At 47.0% G+C, this 19644-nt stretch overlaps 1 protein-coding gene across 2 annotated transcripts in view; it reads right to left on the reverse strand.

Moving 5' to 3' along the window:
* The window catches only part of GUCY2C (guanylate cyclase 2C), a 489600-nt gene that overhangs the window by 220075 nt on the left and 249881 nt on the right, over positions 1 to 19644 (reverse strand). For both annotated transcript variants that reach the window (XM_085601431.1, XM_085601430.1), the window contains exon 13: positions 18979 to 19041. In XM_085601431.1, the coding sequence (XP_085457557.1) occupies positions 18979 to 19041 (63 nt within the window). The remainder of the gene's footprint in view (positions 1 to 18978; positions 19042 to 19644) is intronic.

A 19644-nucleotide genomic window follows, 5' to 3' on the forward strand; every position in this document is an offset into this window, starting at 1 on the left:
ACAGGCTGGTAATCCCGACGTTGTTAACTGAGCAAGTTGTCCAACTGGCACACATCGGACATCAAGGCATAGTCAAGACTAAGTCCAGACTCCTAACCAAGGTGCGGTTCCCGCTAATGGACGAACTTGTAGAAGTCACGGTCCGGTCGTGTGCGGCCTGTCAAGTGACGGGAGAGACACCCTGACCTGCTCCGATCATGGTAGAACCACGTCCGGCAACTCCGTGGTCCTGAGTCAGCCTAGATTTTGGTAGCCTTCCTGACGGACGTCACACGTTTGTGGCTATTGATGACCATTCTAAATACTCGGAGGTCGAGATCATATCGGTGCCCAGTGCTGTGGAGGTAATACTAAAGCTTGAAAAGATCATGGCCACGCATGGCCTCATACAAGAACTAAGGACAGACAATGGACCCCCCTTCCAAGGGCAAGAATGTGCCTCTTATTTGAAGTCTCTTAGCATTCACCACAGAAGAATCACCCCGGTGGCCACAAGCAAATAGCGAGGCGGAAAGATTCATGCGGACTTTGAATAAAATAAACCGAATTGCGCATGATAAAGGACAGTCCATTGAGCTGGCCATTTTTACATTCTTGAGGAGTTATCGCCAAACACCCCACACCATGACTGGCGTCGCCCCAGCCCATCTTCTCATTGGGCGAGTGGTCACTGACTCGATCCCTCATCACCCCAAGTGGCAGCCGGAAGCCCTGGATGACCTCCAGATTGATGCCCGGCGATGCAAGGCACATGCACAGGTCAGTCACAGACGGAGGGCCCAAGTGCCCCAGCTGCGTAGAGGTGATGAGGTACTACTCAAGAATCGAATCACAAGCGGCAAGTTCAGGTTGACATACGAGAAGAACCCGTGGACTATAATCAATATCAAAGGAACTCGGATTGTCGCCAGGCGAGGAAGAGAAACCATAACTCGAAATGTGTCACACTTCAAGAAGTATCAACCAGAAAGGTTGATGCCTTCCCCAGCCCGGTCTGAAAACAGTACCCAAAGCACATCAGGGGTGGAGGCCGGCTCCAGTGAGGAAGCAGATGCACCGGTCACTGAAGATCTCTGGGAATCGATGAGTCCTGTGTCAAGCCCGGGGCCCGGAGCCCAGGGCGTGGCGCTGAATGACCGTGATCACCGTCCTGAGATCCAACACGACGGAGAGGCCTCGGGGGTTGGAGATCGTGACTCCCAGAACAGGTGACTATCTCAGCATCAGCTGCGGGGTAACCCAGCACCGTCCTGCCGATTGAAGGACTACTTTACGTAAGACTGTTATACTTGCTGAACATTGCAGCGCAAGCACTTTATAAAAGGAGCTGGAGATCAGCTCAGGGTGTTGCTGAGTGTTGTTGTTTTCATGTTTGTTGGGGAGGAATGTTGTGTTGCACCTGTGACGCAACAGGCGCACAACGTGGAGGTTATGTGACCTTGAATTAATAAAGAGGGTTGCGCACGTACATAAGCCATTAGGGCTACGACGTCGCAACCAGTAAAGTTCACCACTCGGCTCCTGTGTGATTATTGCCCCCACGCCCTGAGTTACCGCACTAGTAGTAAGCCTGTTGCCGGTCGTGCTGCTGCCCCGGCAACACAACAGTTACCCATGTTACCCATGTGCCTGTATATAATGATTCAATTTCCCTAAGTGAGGTGGTTGGGATATCCTAGGTCCAGAGTTTGCTCCAGAGTCAGCCTCGGTTCACCCCTTTGGATGCAGCTGCATAATTGGCAAAGCAGAAGAAGAGGCCAGTTTTCTGAATGTGTAAAGCCTGATGCACCAGAAAGGAAAGCACAGCCATGTTATCAAGGGTGCCATATTGAGGAATAAATCATGTCTGATAATAGGCAATGATTCCATCATCTTTGACCCATTCCTTTCACTACAGACAAACAGGGTAGTTCTATCCACATAGTCACAATGGCACAGGAAGAAAAGAAAGTTCCTCCATTATTCTCACATTTCTTTTATAGAAACCTTTCACTATGGCTAAATAAGAAACATCAAATCACATGGCTTTTTCAAATATGTATTTCTATATTTACTTGCCCCTTTCTTTTTATAGCTCCACCAATTAATCAGGGGAGCACAGATCGGCTGATGGGCTCCATGTTTCATTTCCTCTATTTATGTCTGCGACGCCAGCTTCCACTCAAATCTGCTTTTAGCAGGCAGAAGTCGTGCCTCACTTAAGACAGCCCCATGCAAGAGGCTGCCCTCTGAGGCCCTCTCGGCACCGTGGATAGTAGATGACTCACACTACCACAGGACTGACTCATTGCAGCTCTTTTCTTTTGATTCAAAAAATGACTCATTATTGTCTCCATCTGTCTGTGAGTGTTTTCACTGGAACATTCATACTGGGTTGTTTTAGTAGCCTCGGGTACACACAGCCTTGTTTTCTTTTTATTGCAGTGATGTGAAGAGGAGACTTGATTAGTGCTCCTACAACTATCAACTTTTTTGGCTGTGTACAACTGTAGAAAACACGCCGTAGAAATTGTCAGGCTCCCCCTCATTGGGGTAAGTAGCTCATTTGAGTTAAATATTACAACGGCATAAACGATAAAGATACAGCCATGCTTTTAACCCCTTCCCCGCTCATGACGGAACCGTTCCGTCATGAGCCACGGTTGGCGTGTGCTCATGACGGAACGGTTCCGTCATGACAATCCTGTTGGCGGCCGCTCCGCCTGCGCGGCGCTGTTTCCCCGCCTGTGCGGGGCGACAACGCAAATGGGCGGAGTCATGACGGAACCGTTCCGTCATGAGCACAGCTCAACTGTGGCTCATGACGGAGCGGCTCCGTCATGAGCACAGGCCCACCGCGCTGCCCCCCTGCCCCCCCCAGCGCTGCAGCGGAATGTCCGCAGCAGCGAAGGGGTTAAAATCTACCCTCCTTGTTTTTCTTCCCATAACTCTAACAGCACCCGGCTGGCCTCATGTGAGTAATCAACTCATTTGTTTTCACTCACATGACTGGTGTGCACAATTTTATGACAATTTAATATCCAGCTAATTTCAGGTAACATTCTATACAAGCAGAATATTCCTAGATGGAACCATTTTTTAATTGTTTGAATTATTTTGCTTAGCCCCCCCCCCCCTTTTTTTAGGTCGAGCATTCCAGACCTCTTGGATATACTTTAGTATATACTTATATGTGTATGTACTTTGTGGGCTATGGAGGTCAGCCCTTGGACTTGTCTGCTTACCTGTAGGGACTTTTCTATCTGTTCAACTGCCTCTATTTAACTGTCTTGATAGAATAAGACCAGTAGAGGTCAGTAAAATACGAGAATTGCTTTCTGCTGAGGGACTTTATTTTTCTGGCAACTGCCTCTATTTAACTTTCTTGAAAGAAAATGACCAGCAGAGGTCAGAAAAATACTAAAATCTCTTTAGCATTCTCTAGATTCCAGTCCATAGAAATTGTCTTCCACGAGCACCCGTACACAATAATACTTTTTTCAAATCTTGAATTTTCATTGATATGACCACGAAGGCCCTGATTTTATATGAAAAACAGAGCTTTGGACCATACCATTTCCCGCTGAATGGCACTATTTCTCTCCATGTGTTCCCATACCTGGCATGTCACACAGTTTGGTGCTTACTTTCCCTTCATGTTAAAGAACAGTAGATGTTTCAGCACCCAGGCAAATGTGCCGCATAGCTAAATACATATAAGGTCCCAAAGGCAAGTCCGATTGCATTGCAAATGCTTGTTTCATTACTTTTCAGATGTCCCTGATGAGACCCCTTACTGGCTGTGAGGTCGAAACACCTTCGGCACATATTTAAACAAACAAATTAACAGCCCTCCCAAATGTGGTAGAGGGCCAGGAACAATGACTATGTGTAGAACAAATGGTCGTTTCTGTTGATTGTGAAAACTCAATACATATTATAAATTGTCACTCTGGTGATATAGGTCCTAGTTCACTTGGGACACCGAGCGCTTTTGTTTCTACAGAACTACAAAACAAATATACTATTTGCACTAACATTATTGGCCTGTGTATTGCAGTCTGTATGATTGGTCTTCTTCTCCGGCATTTGTATAAAAATGGTAACTGCTATTGTGCACCAAGAATATTAAGTATCCTGTACATTGTACACATGAACTGCTGTCTCTTTAATGTGTGTTGTTTGCCCTGGTTCCTTGTGAGTAAGGCTGTGCTTGTTTTGAATAAACGTCAAACTCCTTTAGTAGCACCCTTGCATAGAGGTTAGACTCCACATCCAGAACAGCAATTTGGAGATAATTTGAAGGTTCCCCTCTTTAAAGAGGTGACAGATTCGACTTTTCCAGAAATATGGGACTGAGGTTGTATTGAATAAGATTTGAAACAGAGGAATCCTTATCCCACCTCACCCTGATCACAAAGACTACATCGCATTGGAATCCAAGGGAACGCTATCAAATGGATCACCTACTTCCTTTTCCGAAGAACCCAGAGAGTCCGGCTACCACCGTTCCCCCTGGAATCCAGGGACATTATATGCAGCATTCCTCGAGGCTCATCCCTCAGCTCCACTCTGTTCAACACCAACATGAACCCTTTGGTCAACATCGTCAGAGCCCATTGATTAAACATCAAATCCTATATAGCTCATTCTCTCGCTCTCAGAGGACCTCACCACCACAAGACCCAACTTCTGCAGGTGTATGACAAACGTAGCTGAATGGATGAAAATCAATTGCCTGAAACTCAACACAGACAAAACTGAAGTGCTGATCTTCAGCAATCATACCACCCCGTGGAATGGCACCTAGTGGCCTTCGGAACTAGGACCCTCAATGACAGCACAATGCTTGTAATCTCAGCATCAACCTGGACGGCTAATTCAGTCTCTCTACCTGCTTCCTCACTCTTTGCATGCTCTGGAAAATCTTCAAAAGGCTTCCCATCAATGCAAGACACACTGTTACTTAAGCCCTAGTCACCAGCTGCCTGGGCTATGGCAACGCACTCTAAGCAGAAATCGTCACTCACCACCTGAAGAGACTGCAAAATATACAGAACTCTGCGGTCAGTCCCAATCTTGACCTCCCCAAACAGGCCCACAACACCCCTCACCTCAAGAAACTCAACTGGCTCCCCATCCAGCAGAGATGCCAATTCAAGATGCTAATCCGCACTTACGAGGCCCTGCACAACCAAGGACCAGCCTACATCAACTACCGCTTGAACTTCCACCAACCCTCCAGACACCTGCGCTCTGCCTCCCTCTCTCTCATACACTCCCCACATCTGCCGAATCAACAGTGGAGGATGCTCCTTCTCCTGACTCATGGCTAAATCCTGGAACAACATCTCGCTGCACCTCTGGACCTCCACCTCTGTCCTAGAATTCCAGAAGGCACTCAAGACCTGGCTGTTCAACAGAACCTACTTAAACAACAAAACCCTTAGCATGGGTGATTTGCCTTGCCTCATCAATCCCGCTTGATTGATTGATGGAGGAATGAAGTGGATCGCTTAAAAAGGATATATGTTTTAAAAAGAGTGCCCAGTGTGCAATTCGGGCCTGGGGCACCACCATATCCCTTTATCTTCATTAAACTGCCCTGACTGAATTGGATAATATGTTGGAGCAGGTAAATATTTGTCAGGAAAGGATTTCTTACTCTCAAGTTCCTCACAACACAATAAATGAATAGCTTTGTCAATGATTTCTGCAGTATATATTGTTTTATACATGATATCCATGTGGTGGATTCAATTACATTACCCAAACAGTTGTACAACAGAATATTCAGGTCTGAAACAATGCTTATTGAGTTTGGCCTTGAGACATGATATAGAGCTGACATTGGTGTCTGTACAAGAGGGGGTGTGTACATTTTGAGATTTAAGTTTTGGATTTATCTACATTTCTACTCTCATGGTTTGATGGGAACAGCTCTTGCATATTGTCAAACGGAAGTTGAATCAATTTGGATCAGTCAATCAATCAAACAGAATTTGTATAGCGCAGCTTATCTTCCAATGGGGAATCCAGGCGCTGGGGCCCCGAGGGCCATTAGACCGAGAGACAAGTCTTGAGCCCGTCCCTGAAGTCAGGGAGGGAGGGAGAGGTTCGGAGGTCGTTCCAAGACTTGGCGGTGAGGTAGGAGAAGGAATGATCTCCACTGCGACTCCGGCCAGATGTTTGGGATGTGTGCAAATGCAATAGAGTCAGAAGCGGAGTTGTCTGGAGGGATGGTGGCAGGTCAGGCGGAGGTTGATGTAGGTGGGTGCGATGTGGAGGGCTTTGTAAGCATAGGTTAGCAGCTTGAACTGGCATCTTTTCTGGACATTGAGCAAGTGGAGACCTCTGAGGGGGGTATCATTTGGGAAAGTTGAGGATGAGTCTGTGGCGTTCTGTATGGTCTGAAGTCATTTTATGAGCTTTAAATTGGTTCTGGCGTAGAGTGTGTTTCCGTAGTCAAATCACTGGAGACAAGGACTTAACTGACTGTTTTCCTGGTGTGAGGAAAATAAAAATTATGAGGCCTATGTGTCCCCATGTGCCCCCCCCAACGCTTATGTGCACATACATGTAACCTATGTATTTCCCCTCCATGGCCTGTCTATCATGATGCTTATGCTATAACGTGGCCTGCCATCATCCAGTCTCTCATGAGAGAAACGACAAATCTGTATTGAGGCCTACACGTTTTGCATCATGTTTTCCTGCACCACATGAAAACCCGTGTTTTGTGTCTCAGCCAGACCCGAAAAGAGGTTTCAGGCCTCAGACGCTCAGAAAGCTGCAGCTGCATATCCTTGGCCTTGCACACTTGGGCCTCATCCAAAGGGGCCCTGTCAAAAGGTGCCGAGACAGTATTGAGCACGGTTATCTGCTTACTCCTACAGAGCCGCATTCCTGCCTGGAGAAGGAGGGATAAACATAACCCATCTGCAAAGGAGAAAGCCTAGCCTTTCTGTCTCTTTCTGTGAGATTGCAAAGCTCACGTCAGTAAAAAGCCCATAGCCCCCATGTAAGGCCTCTGCAGTAAATGAAGTAAATGAAGAAATAGATGCCACATCGGCTCTTGGCGGTGGGCAACCTATGTCACAAATCAGTCCCTGCTCCAGACATCGGATATCAAATAAAACAAGATGTGCTGGTCGTCCTGACACTGAAGGCTTCATTGAAGGCCTTACTTTTAGACTCCCCGGTTGCACAGCAACCCCTCCCCACGTCAGCTACACGTCATGCTCGGATTGAGCACAAAGTAAGGCAAAGTTCCAGTACAATTCCAGTACAATTCCAGCAGATCACGCAACCCCCTCCAGGTATCCACCCACCTATGACAAATTACCCATTATCACCAAGTGGACGCCCACATGGACGCCCACCTTCACGCCTACTTACACGCCCACATGTTCTTATCTCATTCTCTCTTGCTCTTCTGCTTACGTATATTATAGAAATGTATATATACTGTACTCTGTGAATAATGTTTTGAGAACACTTTTGAGACCCTTCCTGATCCCTTGTGGTGATGGTACTATTCTCCCTATGACTCGAGTTATTGGAATAAAGCCCTTTTTGAACCTGATACCACAGACTCAGCCTCTTGCTTTATGCATGATCTTATTGATATTATGAAATTATGAGAGCGTAATATTTTATTTACGACAGGTGTTGACGGGGATTCACCTGATGATCTTTAGGAACATGTGGGGGCTGTAGAAGCCGGAGGAAGACACTGCATTTGACCTGTCTTTCATGGTGAGTTGGCTGTCGAGGATGATGCAGAGGTTGCGGGCTTCATCCATGGGTGGTGGTGTTGATTGTCCCATGTTGAGGTGTTGTCCATGTTCAGATTCAGGCAGTTGGATCTCATCCAGTCGGCAATGCTGGTCATGGTGTTGCAGAAGTTGGATCTGGTGGTGGCTGGGTCTTTGATGAGGAGAGGATGAGTTGGGTGTCGTTAGTTGGGTGTCGTTAGCCTATGAGATGATGCTGAGTCCATGAGTGCAGACAATGTCGGGCATCATGTTGGTGTTGAAGAGGGTGGGGCTGAGGGAGAAGCCTTGTGCGAAGCCACAGATGATGCTGTTCGGATCGGAGGTGAAGGGTGAACGGCGGGTTCTTTGCGTGCACCCGGTGAGGAAGGATGTGATCCATTTGAGGGCATTGCCGCGGATGCCGATGTGGTGGAGTCTGGGGATGAGGGTGTCGAAAGCTGCTGAGAGGTTGGGGAGTATCCTTGGTGCTATGGCTGGATCAGAAGCTGATTTGGGAAGGGTCGAGCAGGGGTAGGGAAGAGGAGCAGCGATATGGGGTGGTAATTCCTGAGTTCAATGGGGTTGGCAAAGGGTTTCTTCAGGAGCAGTTTGACCTCTGCATGCTTCCATGCACTGGGAAAGGTGGCTGTGGTGATTGATGCTTTGAGGATGTTTGTGAGGGCACTGCTGATTTCTTTTTGTTCCAGGTTCAAAATGTGGTGGGGGAAGGGGCCTGTGGGTGCTCCAGAGTGGATCGAGTTCATGATGGTTGTGGCGTCCTGCATGGTGAGCTGCTTCTAGTCGCTGAGCAGGTGACTGTGTGCGACGTCAGCAGGTGTCAGGAGGTGAATGAGGAAGGTAGGTTGTTGGTCGAAGTAGCTGTAGACGTCAGATATCTTGTCATGGAAGTAGTCTGGGAGGGTGTCGCAGATGATCTGGGAGGGGTGGATCGTGTTCTGGATGGCCGGCGGTCAGAAGAACTCTCTGGCGATTCTGAAGAGTTCTTTGTGTGGTTGGTGCTTGTCTCGATGTGGTTGGTTAGGGCATCCTTCTTGGCCTTCCTAAGGCAGTGGTGGTATTTGCTGAGGGCTGATTTGAAGGTGGTGAGGTCTGAGGGATTCCTGCTGGAGCACCAGCATCTCTTGAGTCACTTGCATTTACGCTTGAGGGGTTGGAGCGTGGGCGTGAACCAGCTAGCGTGCCTGCTGGATCTGCTGGTGCTGGCTGTCCTCATGGGGGCGACTGTGTCAGCGGGCTTGGAGATCCAGTTGGAGAGGTTCTGGAAGACTAGTTCAAGGTTGGTGATGGGGACCTGTCTAGTGGAGTTGAAGAAAGTGGTCCAATGGACCTCGGAAACTCTGCTCCATCTGTGATGAGAGGGGATGCTGGTTTGGTGGTGGGTGTCGATGAGCCTGCGATGGTGAAGTGGATGATACTGTAGTCTGTGCAGGTTAGCTCAGTTACATGGGAGAACTTGATTCTGTTTCTGAAGATGAGATACAAGGTGTGTCCTGCGCTGTGTATAGGGCTGGTGACCAGCCATTTGAGGCCTATGTTACTCATGCTCTCCAGGAGGTTGGCGGAGTTGGTGTTTTTGGAGTAGTCAAGGTGGTAGCTGAGGTCTGTGGGGAAGATGTAGTGTTTGAAGTCGATTGCCAGGAGAGAGAGGAAGTCAGTGATGGTGTTGCAGTAGCTGGGGCGAGGGACCGGGGTTTTGTAGATGGGGTTCCTCAGATGGTAATTTTAGTGTCTCTTCTGATTTAGAACTTGAGAGGTTTCAGGATAGAAGAGATGTTGTTTGTGGAGGTGGCGCATTGGAGAATGTCTTTGTGGATGATAGTGATGCCTCCCCCGTGCTCATTGGGGCGGTCTCTGTGTATCATCTTGTGGCTGTGGGGTATTGCGGTCGTGATGTCTGACGTCGATAAGAGGGTGAGCCAGGCCTTCATGATGAATGTCACGCCAGTTGTGGGTTGATATGGTGTCCCAGATTTCCGTGGTGTGTTTGCAGAAGGATTGGATATTGAGCAGCAAAAGCTGGAATTGTACATCTGCGTCAAGATCAGCTGTGAGGGAGCAGAAGGGGCTTCCACATTGTAGGTGAAATGGCAGCGGTGGCAGGTGAGGAGTCCTTCCATGGATTGTGGCGAGGCGATACAGCAGTTGTTGTTCCAGCTACTAGGGGCCGGGGACAGCAGCTCAGTGGAGGTGTACCGCTGGATTGCAGGAGGTCCAGGGATCCTGGCGCTGGGCACGGTCGAGGCATGGACGGGCTCAGACAGGCTTGCCTTCGGCATGCCCACTGCTCGTCCACTGCGCTGCTGTGCTATGGCCTCCATTAAGTAGGTCCTGGGGGAAGGAGGGGCGCTGGGTGGAGGGATGCATCTGGTGGCTAAAGTGGCGGGAAAAAGGAGTGGAGCGAGGGGGCAAGGGATGACTAATGCAGAAACCAAGAGGCTAACTAACTAACAACAATATAGTATCAACGGTGAGGATCTGGGGGGAAAACAACACAATACTGAACAACAAGAAAGGGGTACAAAATACTGACCAACAAGAAATACAGTGAGACAAACACACAAGTAGGGACAAGAGGAAGTCAGGTGCAGTAACGGGCAGAGCACTATGTGACACTGGGTTGAATCACCTGGATAAGTTCTCTGATTTAGTGGAATTGATGTATATAAGTGTTTTTAACAAGCAGTTTGTTTTTATTCAACTTTCTATTGAGATGCGGTATACTATGAAATCAATTGCTTTCAACGTGATTATAAGTTATGCTCCAAGATTCAAACAGGGGAGCTGTTAGCTTTAAATGTTGAGCTCCTACTCCTCTTTTTGTTACTATAGGTTGCTTTCAACCAGTGGACTCATTAGGCACTTATTTCTTCTGCACTGGAGAGATTTTTATGTTGCCTGACTTCTGGACTCATTGATGTTCCTCACACTTGTGATTGTTGAACGAGGTGTGACTTTAACTCCCAGTTGTGTTTATTAATCCGGTGTGCAATAGACTGATTAGCCATGTATATATATCCCATCACACATCATCAAAACATTTGCCACCACCGTGGCACATTTTTTCTTCTGCTTGTCTCCTTGTGTGCCTCACTAAAGTCCCTTCCCTTATTCTTGGTCTAGGATGATTGATAAGTCTCCAAGCTCGGAACCATTCTTTAGTGTCAGACAGTGAGAAGCCATTAAAGTCCAGTCAGTTCCAAACATAATCCGGAATCAAAATGATATGTTTTGTAGGAAATTTTATCTCCCTGACCTTTGAGGAGAACAGCAAAGCATATTTGATGCCCATATGGCTCAGATCTGCTTTAACCTCTAAGAAGGAGTTTCTCAGTTTTGGTGTTCTCTTTGTGTAATCTGGAAAAATGTAGAGTTTGCTGCCTTCAACAGACCATGGAGGATATTTACAAGAAAATGCCGGAGCACGGTGTCACGCCAAACTTGGCAATGCTGCGCTCCGACATTTTCAAAATGCAGGGATGCGCCGTTATGCAAAAATATGGTGCCTACCTGCATTTCCCCTAGCGCCAGCACTAAAACAGCTGCCTTGCACCAGTGCAGGCACCCTTGCAACATATTGCAAGGGTGTCTGTGCTGCAGGGGGATTGTTTATATGCAGAAAGGTACACCTTCCTGCACATAAACAATCAATGATAATGATGTGCTGTTTCTATGTGTGCTGCAGAATGCAGCTCACATAGAGCAAAAACCAAGGAGAAATTAATAATTTCTCCTCATATCAACATTCTAAGACCAGGTATTACGGGCCCTTAGTTGTTGGTGCTGCCCCAGCCTTGTAAATCTGGGGCAGCGTCAAAAAGCAATGGGTGTTGTGATGGAACGCCCACAGCAACACCCATTGCATGCCCCTTTGCCGCAGCAGACTACAATGGAAAGGGGCATATTTACAAGGTGGCTTTAAGCCACATTAAGTGGCTTAGCACCACTGTGTAAATATGGGGAATTGTACAAATTCACCGGAGCATCAAAAAATGACACTCATCCCAGACAGAACACGACAGGCACTGCATGTCTGGAGGGGTTCGCTGAGGCTCTCGGGCTTACAGATGTGTGGAGATACAGGCATCCAGAGTCTAGACAATATACTTTTCAGTCGGGGGTACATAATAACTTGTCACGTATTGATTACTTTTTTGCAGCCGCAGAAGATCTCGCGAATGTGGTGGATGTTGAGATTCGCCCGAGGGGCATTTCAGATCACTCCCCCATAATGTTAAAATATACGCGTCATCACAAAGCACGGAGGCGTGTTTACCCTGTGTATCCGGGATATTTACAAATCCCTAAGATATCAGAAGAAGTAATCACAACAACGCTGCATTATTTCCAGGAGAATGCTTCCTCAGTCAAGTCCCCGGGTACTCTTTGGGAAGCATATAAAACGGTGATTCGTGGTCAGATCATTTCCTCGGTTGCGGGGCATAGGAGGGCGGCGCAAGCCGAATTAGATAACATCGAATCGGACCTACGCGCTGCTACAGAGCAGCACACACAGAATCCGTCCTTAGAGACATCACAGGCACTGCATGCTAAACAATGTGAATTTAGGGATTACCAGATGGAGACGACTAGGGCACGAATCCAAGCCACGCGCCACACAGTATATGAACTGGGTGATAAGACTAATAAACTCCTAGCCTGGCTCGATAAAAAGGAACGTGCACAGAGAACGATAGCTCGGCTGCGGACGCCAGATGCCTCATTGGTGGATGCGCCGGACGAGATAGTGACCACGTTAGCCGGGCATTTTCAGCAGGTATACGCATCGCAGACGACTATAGACACGACAGAGGCACAGGCGTACATCAAGGACATTAAGTTGCCTAGATTATCCCCAGAAGAAGCCCTCATCCTGGAAGCTGACCTAACGGTCGAGGAAGTGCAATTGGCCATAGGTTCTCTACAATCGGGTAAGGCTGCGGGTCCTAATGGTTTGCCCATCGAACTGTATAAAAAGACAGCCGTCTTGACGGCCCCTTTTCTTTTGAATATGTATCTCGGAAGCCTGGCGACGGGGGAGCTTCCCCGAGATCAACGAACGGCCACCATTGTGGCGATCCCAAAGCCGGGAAAACCTCCTGAGGAGTGCTTCTCTTACCATTTCATTAATTAACGCTAAAGCCAAAATATAAGCCAAGGTATTGGCAGCACGGTTGACCCCCCCACCTGGCAACCTTAATACACCCAGATCAGTCTGGATTCATGCCAAATAGGAGCACAGCTCTGAACTTGCGGCGGTCACAGGGAGTAATAGCACGCATGTCCCACATTCAGGAACCGGCAGCCATCCTTTCTCTTGATGCGCGAATGGCGTTTGATATGGTAGAGTGGGCGTATCTTTTTGCAGTCCTCAGGCATTTTGGCTTTAGCCCCAAATTCTGTGCGTGGATAAAGATGCTCTATACTAAACCTATAGCACATGTGGCTGTCAATGGGCACATCTCCGGAGACTTCCCGCTGGCGAGGGGAACGCGCCAGGGATGTCCGCTGTCTCCGCTGCTCTTCGCATTAGTGTTGGAGCCGCTGGCGGCATGGATCAGATGGGAACCGATGATTCGTGTACTTAGATGAGCACCACACTGGGAGGACCGTATTTCCCTCTATGCGGATGATGTGCTGCTATACCTGGCATCCCCCGAACATTCTATCCGGGCGCTCTTAAATATTTGTGAAGTATTCGGGAGATAGTCAGGGTACTCAATTAACTGGTCCAAATCGGTCGTATTTGTATTGCATGGCCCGACACCATTGCTCCCTGGGGATTTCCCGTTGCAGGTCGCAGAGACGACCTTCAAATATTTAGGCATTCATATTACATCTACACCTGAGGAATTCATGCAGCGCAATCTTAGACCTCCCTTGGAACGGTTTCAGCGCGACACGTTAGTGTGGCGCGGTCTGCCGTTATCAATGCTGGGGAGAGCGGCACTTTTTAAAATGATGGCACTCCCACGGTTTTTGTACGTTTTGGAGAACACCCCGTTTCGAGTACCGCTAAGCTATTTTAAAGCAATCGCGTCGGAGGTTTCAGGGCTGGTCTGGGGGAATAAACCGGCGCGCATTGGACAGGAAAAGTTGGTCAGAGGCTGGTATGACGGGGGTATAGCCCTCCCTAATATACAGTTATATTACTGGGCGGCCCAATTGAAAGTAATTAATAGCTGGCTGCACGCTCCTCATAATGACCCAGCGCTTCAGGCGGATAGGCAGGGCCTAGGAGAAGATGGAGTCATGGCGGTGCTGTATAATAGAGCAAAATCCAAACAACTGATTGGATCAACAGCAAACACGGTTCATATATGGTACGAGGCACATACCAGGTTGGGTTGGAGAGGGGTTATTACGCAAATGACACCACTCTGGACATCTCAGGGTCTTGGACGACTGAAGAATAGTAAAGGCTTTGATAAATGGGATGTGATAGGCATATCCACGGTGGGGGATCTCTGGAAAAAGGGCGCGGTGATACAGTTTGAACACTTACAGGCCAAGTATAAACTTGCTGCGTCGGAATTATACAGATATATGCAGGTGAGACACGCGCTACAGGCAACTATACCTGCAGGTACCATCCTGGCTGAGGCCACACCCTTGGAGGATAGATTATTAACTGAATATATGCATAAAAGGGCCACCTCATTCACCTATCATAAGCTAGTAAACAATTTGCCGGACCCTATTTTGGCACTTAAACGGAAATGGGCCGTAGACCTGGGAGAGTTGGATGATGGAGAGTGGCAGGAGGCGCTGTCATCCCCTCAGGAGGTGGCAATACCGGCACGCCTGCGGTTGATACAATTGAAAGTACTTCATCGTACATATTACACTGGAGTGACCCTCTTTAAAATAGGAATGGCAGCACACCAATTTTGTCCGAGGGATTGTGGGGAAGAGGGCACCTTCTATCACACGATATGGGAATGTCCGAAAATTAGGGCATATTGGATCAAGATAATGAGGACTATGTCACAAACCGTGGCGGAATCAGTGCTTCCAGAACCGAAACAATGCTTATTAAACATATGGGAGCCGACTGATCTAACCCACCCAGCGCAGGACTGGGTAACGATGGGAACCGTGGTTGCTAAAAGAAATATTGCAAGGAGGTGGGGATCGAATGAGGTACCTACACTGCGAGACTGGTGTAAGGACATGGATGAAGCCATGGTAGCAGAAAGGGCGGTGTATGTGCATCGGGGGTGCCCCCAGAAATGGGCAAGAGTCTGGGGAGATTGGAATAAATTCAGAGGGTACATTTGTGACCCACCAGGATTAGACAATGTACAAAGGTCAGATTAGAGATGTTGGAGGACAGGGGATGGGGGCGGTAGGAGGGAATGTTGTTGGAAGTTCACTGGAGTTGTGTCCACATAATGCTTTCATACAGGTAAAAATGTATTGGTGTGGCCAGGAAATAATGTTGTAAAGATCATGCGAATTGTTGATGCCCTATGTTTCTAATAAAAATAATAAAAAATAAAAAAAATGACACTCATACTTGGTGAGCCCTGCAATATTCTGTCTCAACTCAATCTCTGTATTAATGCAACCTGTGCTCAACAGGTCTCAGAGGTGCCCCTGTGCAGGGGTGTGCCCCAGGACCTGATATGCCCTTCCACCGCAAAGAAAGGCAGAGTAGTGCTGTCCAACACATTGACAGCCAGTCAACTTTCCAAAAATTGTTCAGCCTTCTGGCACTCTAGCCTTTCAGAGAGTTGTATGTTGCAGACATTGTTCTGCCGAGAAGGGCTTTCGTCATCCTCAGCTCTCTCCTGCAGATGTGTCACTTTCTCAGACAGTGCTTTAACCTGTTTCTGTAGCTCCTGCACTGATGGCCAGACTGATGACAGTGTGGATTCATTGTCTGTAACCCTATCATATAACTTTCTGTGATCTGCCCTCTGGAGGTGAACATACAAATTCACTGCATCAATTTTAGTTTTCAACAAGCCGTTCAGGTCAGATATTTCCCTCAGTATCTTTTCAAATTGCTAAGTGTGCCCCTCAAGTGCAGACTCAACTTTTTTGAGGGGATTGGCTTCCTCAGGCAACCCCAAACTCATAGGCTGCTGAATGTCCCTCATGTGATTTCACCAAGTGTGTATGATTCCAGAGCCTTTACCACTGTAACTCCTCAAGGCCCATGTCTCTCGACAATAAGGCTCGCCTCAAGCCGCACCCACTGCTTGTAGAAGGAGCTAACACATCAATCAGTCTGGGTCCACCACTGCCCCCAGAATAAGGGGGGACAGTCCAGACCCTGCATCAGAGGTGACCTGTTCCAACTATGTTGTTTGGCCCCAGCCAAGAGGGACCCACCTCCTTCAAGAATGCTATGTGAAAATCACATCCAGTTTGAGCATCAGATGCAAGACCAAGGAGTGCAGCAATTCCCAGTCAGGCAATGCCACACAGTTCAGGGGGCATCACAGAGTATGTACTCTGCCTCCTGCCCCTCGCCCAGCCCACCACAGTCTAAAGAAACAGGCTGTGAAGAGCATCAGGTGAGTCCTGTACTGCGGCAAATACCACTGTAGTCCAATGGCCCCAGTTTCAGTGTCCAGCTGGGGGAGAAGCTTCTGTGACCACAGGACCCTGACAGAGCAATCTACAACCAGTCAGGCTGTGCACTCACCCTCCGAGGGTCTCCAACAGGCTCCAGAGTCAGACAGACCTCAGTCCAGAATGCTGCGCCTCTCTGCAGCAAGCTCAGGTACATCTGTTTGTAAAACACAGGAGCATGTTTAAAAGCCCCTTTCGCCACAGGAACATCACTTTTTGTGACGTTCCTGTGGCAATTATCCGTTCACCTTATTTACATGGCGGCATTAAGCCACTTAACGTGGCTTAATGCTGCCTTGTAAATAAGGCCCCCTTTCATGCTATACTGTTTCTATATATAGTGCATTGTGCAGCACATATAGAAACAGCAAATCGTCATGAATGATTGTGTATGTGTAGGAAGGTGTCCCTTCCTGCACATAAACAATCATTAAAAAAATTACAAGTTTCAATTCGGCATTCTGGATCGTTTATGTGGAGGAAGGGACACATTCCTGCACATACACAATCGTTCCCCCTAAAGCAGACACCCTTGCACTGTGGTGCAGGGTGCTTGTGTTGGCGCTAGGCTGCTAGATTTAGCTCCAGTGCTAGGGGAAAAGCAGGGGTGCGCTGTATTCTTGTGAAAATGGCACATTCCTGCATTTTCATAATGCCGAAACTTGCCGTTTGCAATTTTTGCTTAATGCCACACTGTTGTAAATATGCCCCACAGTGAGATAACCCTTAAGGCCCTCTCCCTACCTCACAGTATCGAAAGTGACTGTTACTCTGACAGGGCAGATCCCAAGGATGCAGGGTCAGGCAGGATACTAGTCCTGTTCCAGGAGCAACCCCGAAACATGTCTCATACCATATCAACATGGCCACACACCACAGGTCAAGGGTGTCACAAATTACTGCTAGTGTCCCAGGACACAGTTATCCTCCCTTATGCCAATAATTACTTCCAATGAGCAGGCAACCCATATGCCAATGCCAAGATTTTCCTCTAATATGTCTGTTTCAGTATTTTACCATAGATGACCACTATGCCAAGAAGGACCTTCAGTGTGCCAGTGCAAATATTTTGTCTTGGGTGTCCCATACACCAAGTATTACCTCTAGTATGCCAATGCCAAAGTTTGTCACAGGTGCCTGTCATCCTAAGTATTGCCGCCAGTATGCCAGTGCCAGCATTTTGCCATGGCTGCTTCTATAAGCCAAGATGTACATTCAGTATGCCAAGGCCAATGGTGGACTCATAAACAAAGCACCGCTTTCTCACCAATGCACACTTATATTCACTCATTCGTACTGGTTCTCACTTATACTCATTCATTCTCAGCCTCTTGTTCATTACTGCTCATTCTTTTACACTCACTCTTATTCTCAGTTACTCTTACCCATGCGTTCTCCCTCACTCACACTCATGTGAACGCTGTTACTCTCACACTCCTATTCTCAATCAGTATCACATATTCTCATTTGAATCACTCATTCCCATCCATTCATTCATACTCTCCCCTACTCACTATCAATCTTACTCATACTTTTTTAGTCACACTTATATGCACTAATTCTTACAGTCAGTCATTCTCACTCACTCTCGTTCACTACTCGTGTCCCTAACATACTTACTAACTTTTTTTACTCACACACACACGCTCACACATAAGCATGGCCTGCATTCAACATACATTCAAGAACATTTTTTTGCCTCAGGTACCATCAAAGGTACTTTTCGATCTCCCACTGCTCCATTTTTATTACACAAATAGTGAGTAATTGATCGTTATACACCATTATTATAATAAACTATTATTGGTAAAGCCAATAGGTCTGTCTTTGTCAATGCTTGCTTTGTTTTGTCATGGTTTTTGCAAAACTTTATTGTTGAGGAAGCTCCTAGGACCTTCCTTCATCTAAAAAAAAAAAAATAGCTAAAATCTCAAATATATTTTTATTCTGAAAAACACACATTGCCATAGTAGTCCCTGGCACTGAAAGGAGCTAGTTTATCCGTATGGCTAAACTCATTGCGAAAGGGCAGAATAACATCACTCACAGTGAAGTTAGCCAATGTCTGAAATCGGCTGACCATTGCCCCACGTGATATGCTATGGCAGCTGGAAGAAAAATGTAAATGACACAATAACAAACTAATGGAATGATTGAAAGTCCCTATAAGTGAGAATGAAATACATATCATTTTAGTAAATCACAACGGTCTGGACTAACAAAAGAATTATAAATGTGTAGAAAAAGGGGACACTGGAGCACCGACACCCCTAAAGGCAAGCCGCCAAAGTGTTCCTAGCCCTGATTTTGCCACCTCTGAAACAAGGGGTCACAAAGGCAGTGCAAGGGGATTCAAGTGTAAACCAGAGGTCACAACTGCAACCCCTGGCAACCCCAAATGACATTTAAGTCTGCATTACCATGAGACAGGCCTAGGTTATGTTACACACACACACACGTATGATCCGTGTTCACTCCTGCCCAAAAATCAGTACCAGGGATCCAGATATTGTTGCATAAGGGGTTTAGAGAGACAGAGTGAAGGAAACAAGACGACACGTGGGTGAGAGCCAGAAATCTTGAGATAGACCTGCATTCAAAGTGAGGTCTGAAAGGAAAAAGACTAGTGAATGTAGCTTACCTTTTTGTCATATTTGCCTCTTCGGAGCCTCTGAGCCGTGTCTCGTCTCTTATCCTCGTCAATCTAAAAGAACAGAACATATTATTGTATTTCTATCTTCACACGGTCCCTGGAATGCCCCACTCTTTTATTGCTTGCAATATAGAAGTAAAGAAATTGCATTTTGGGTGCCAAGACTTTAATTTAGGAGGTATCACCATTTTCAGGATATTTTAGTGACCCATATACAATTCAGTGTTCTTGCAGTGATTTCCATGATCTGAGCGGTACTGATGAAAAAGATACTGTCAACACATTCATTTTATGGTATGATGAAGTAGACCAGGTTTGCTTAAAGGAGTGAATGAACCGTTTCACTGAACATGTTTCCTAAGTAGACAAGAATTACTGGTCAAGGTTGTAACAACAGTAAGTAAGAGGCGAAAACTGTTTCAAGCAAGGGGTGAAAACCTTTTGGGAATCTATTTCAACTATGCTTGGGTGGGTTTGGAATAGGACAAGCTAAGGTGTTAGTCTCACCTGACACGTTTCTAGCATTAGTCAGAAAGGTACAAAAATATTTTCTAATTCACACAAGATGTCCTGAATCTGTGCTGTGAAGTGAAATACAGTCACAGTCTTGCTGTTCATCCAGAGGACCAATCAACAGAAATTAGTTGCATAACT

This window comes from Triturus cristatus, chromosome 4_2, assembly GCF_964204655.1.
Source record: "Triturus cristatus chromosome 4_2, aTriCri1.1, whole genome shotgun sequence".
In the NCBI taxonomy this organism is placed as follows: Eukaryota; Metazoa; Chordata; class Amphibia; order Caudata; family Salamandridae; genus Triturus; species Triturus cristatus.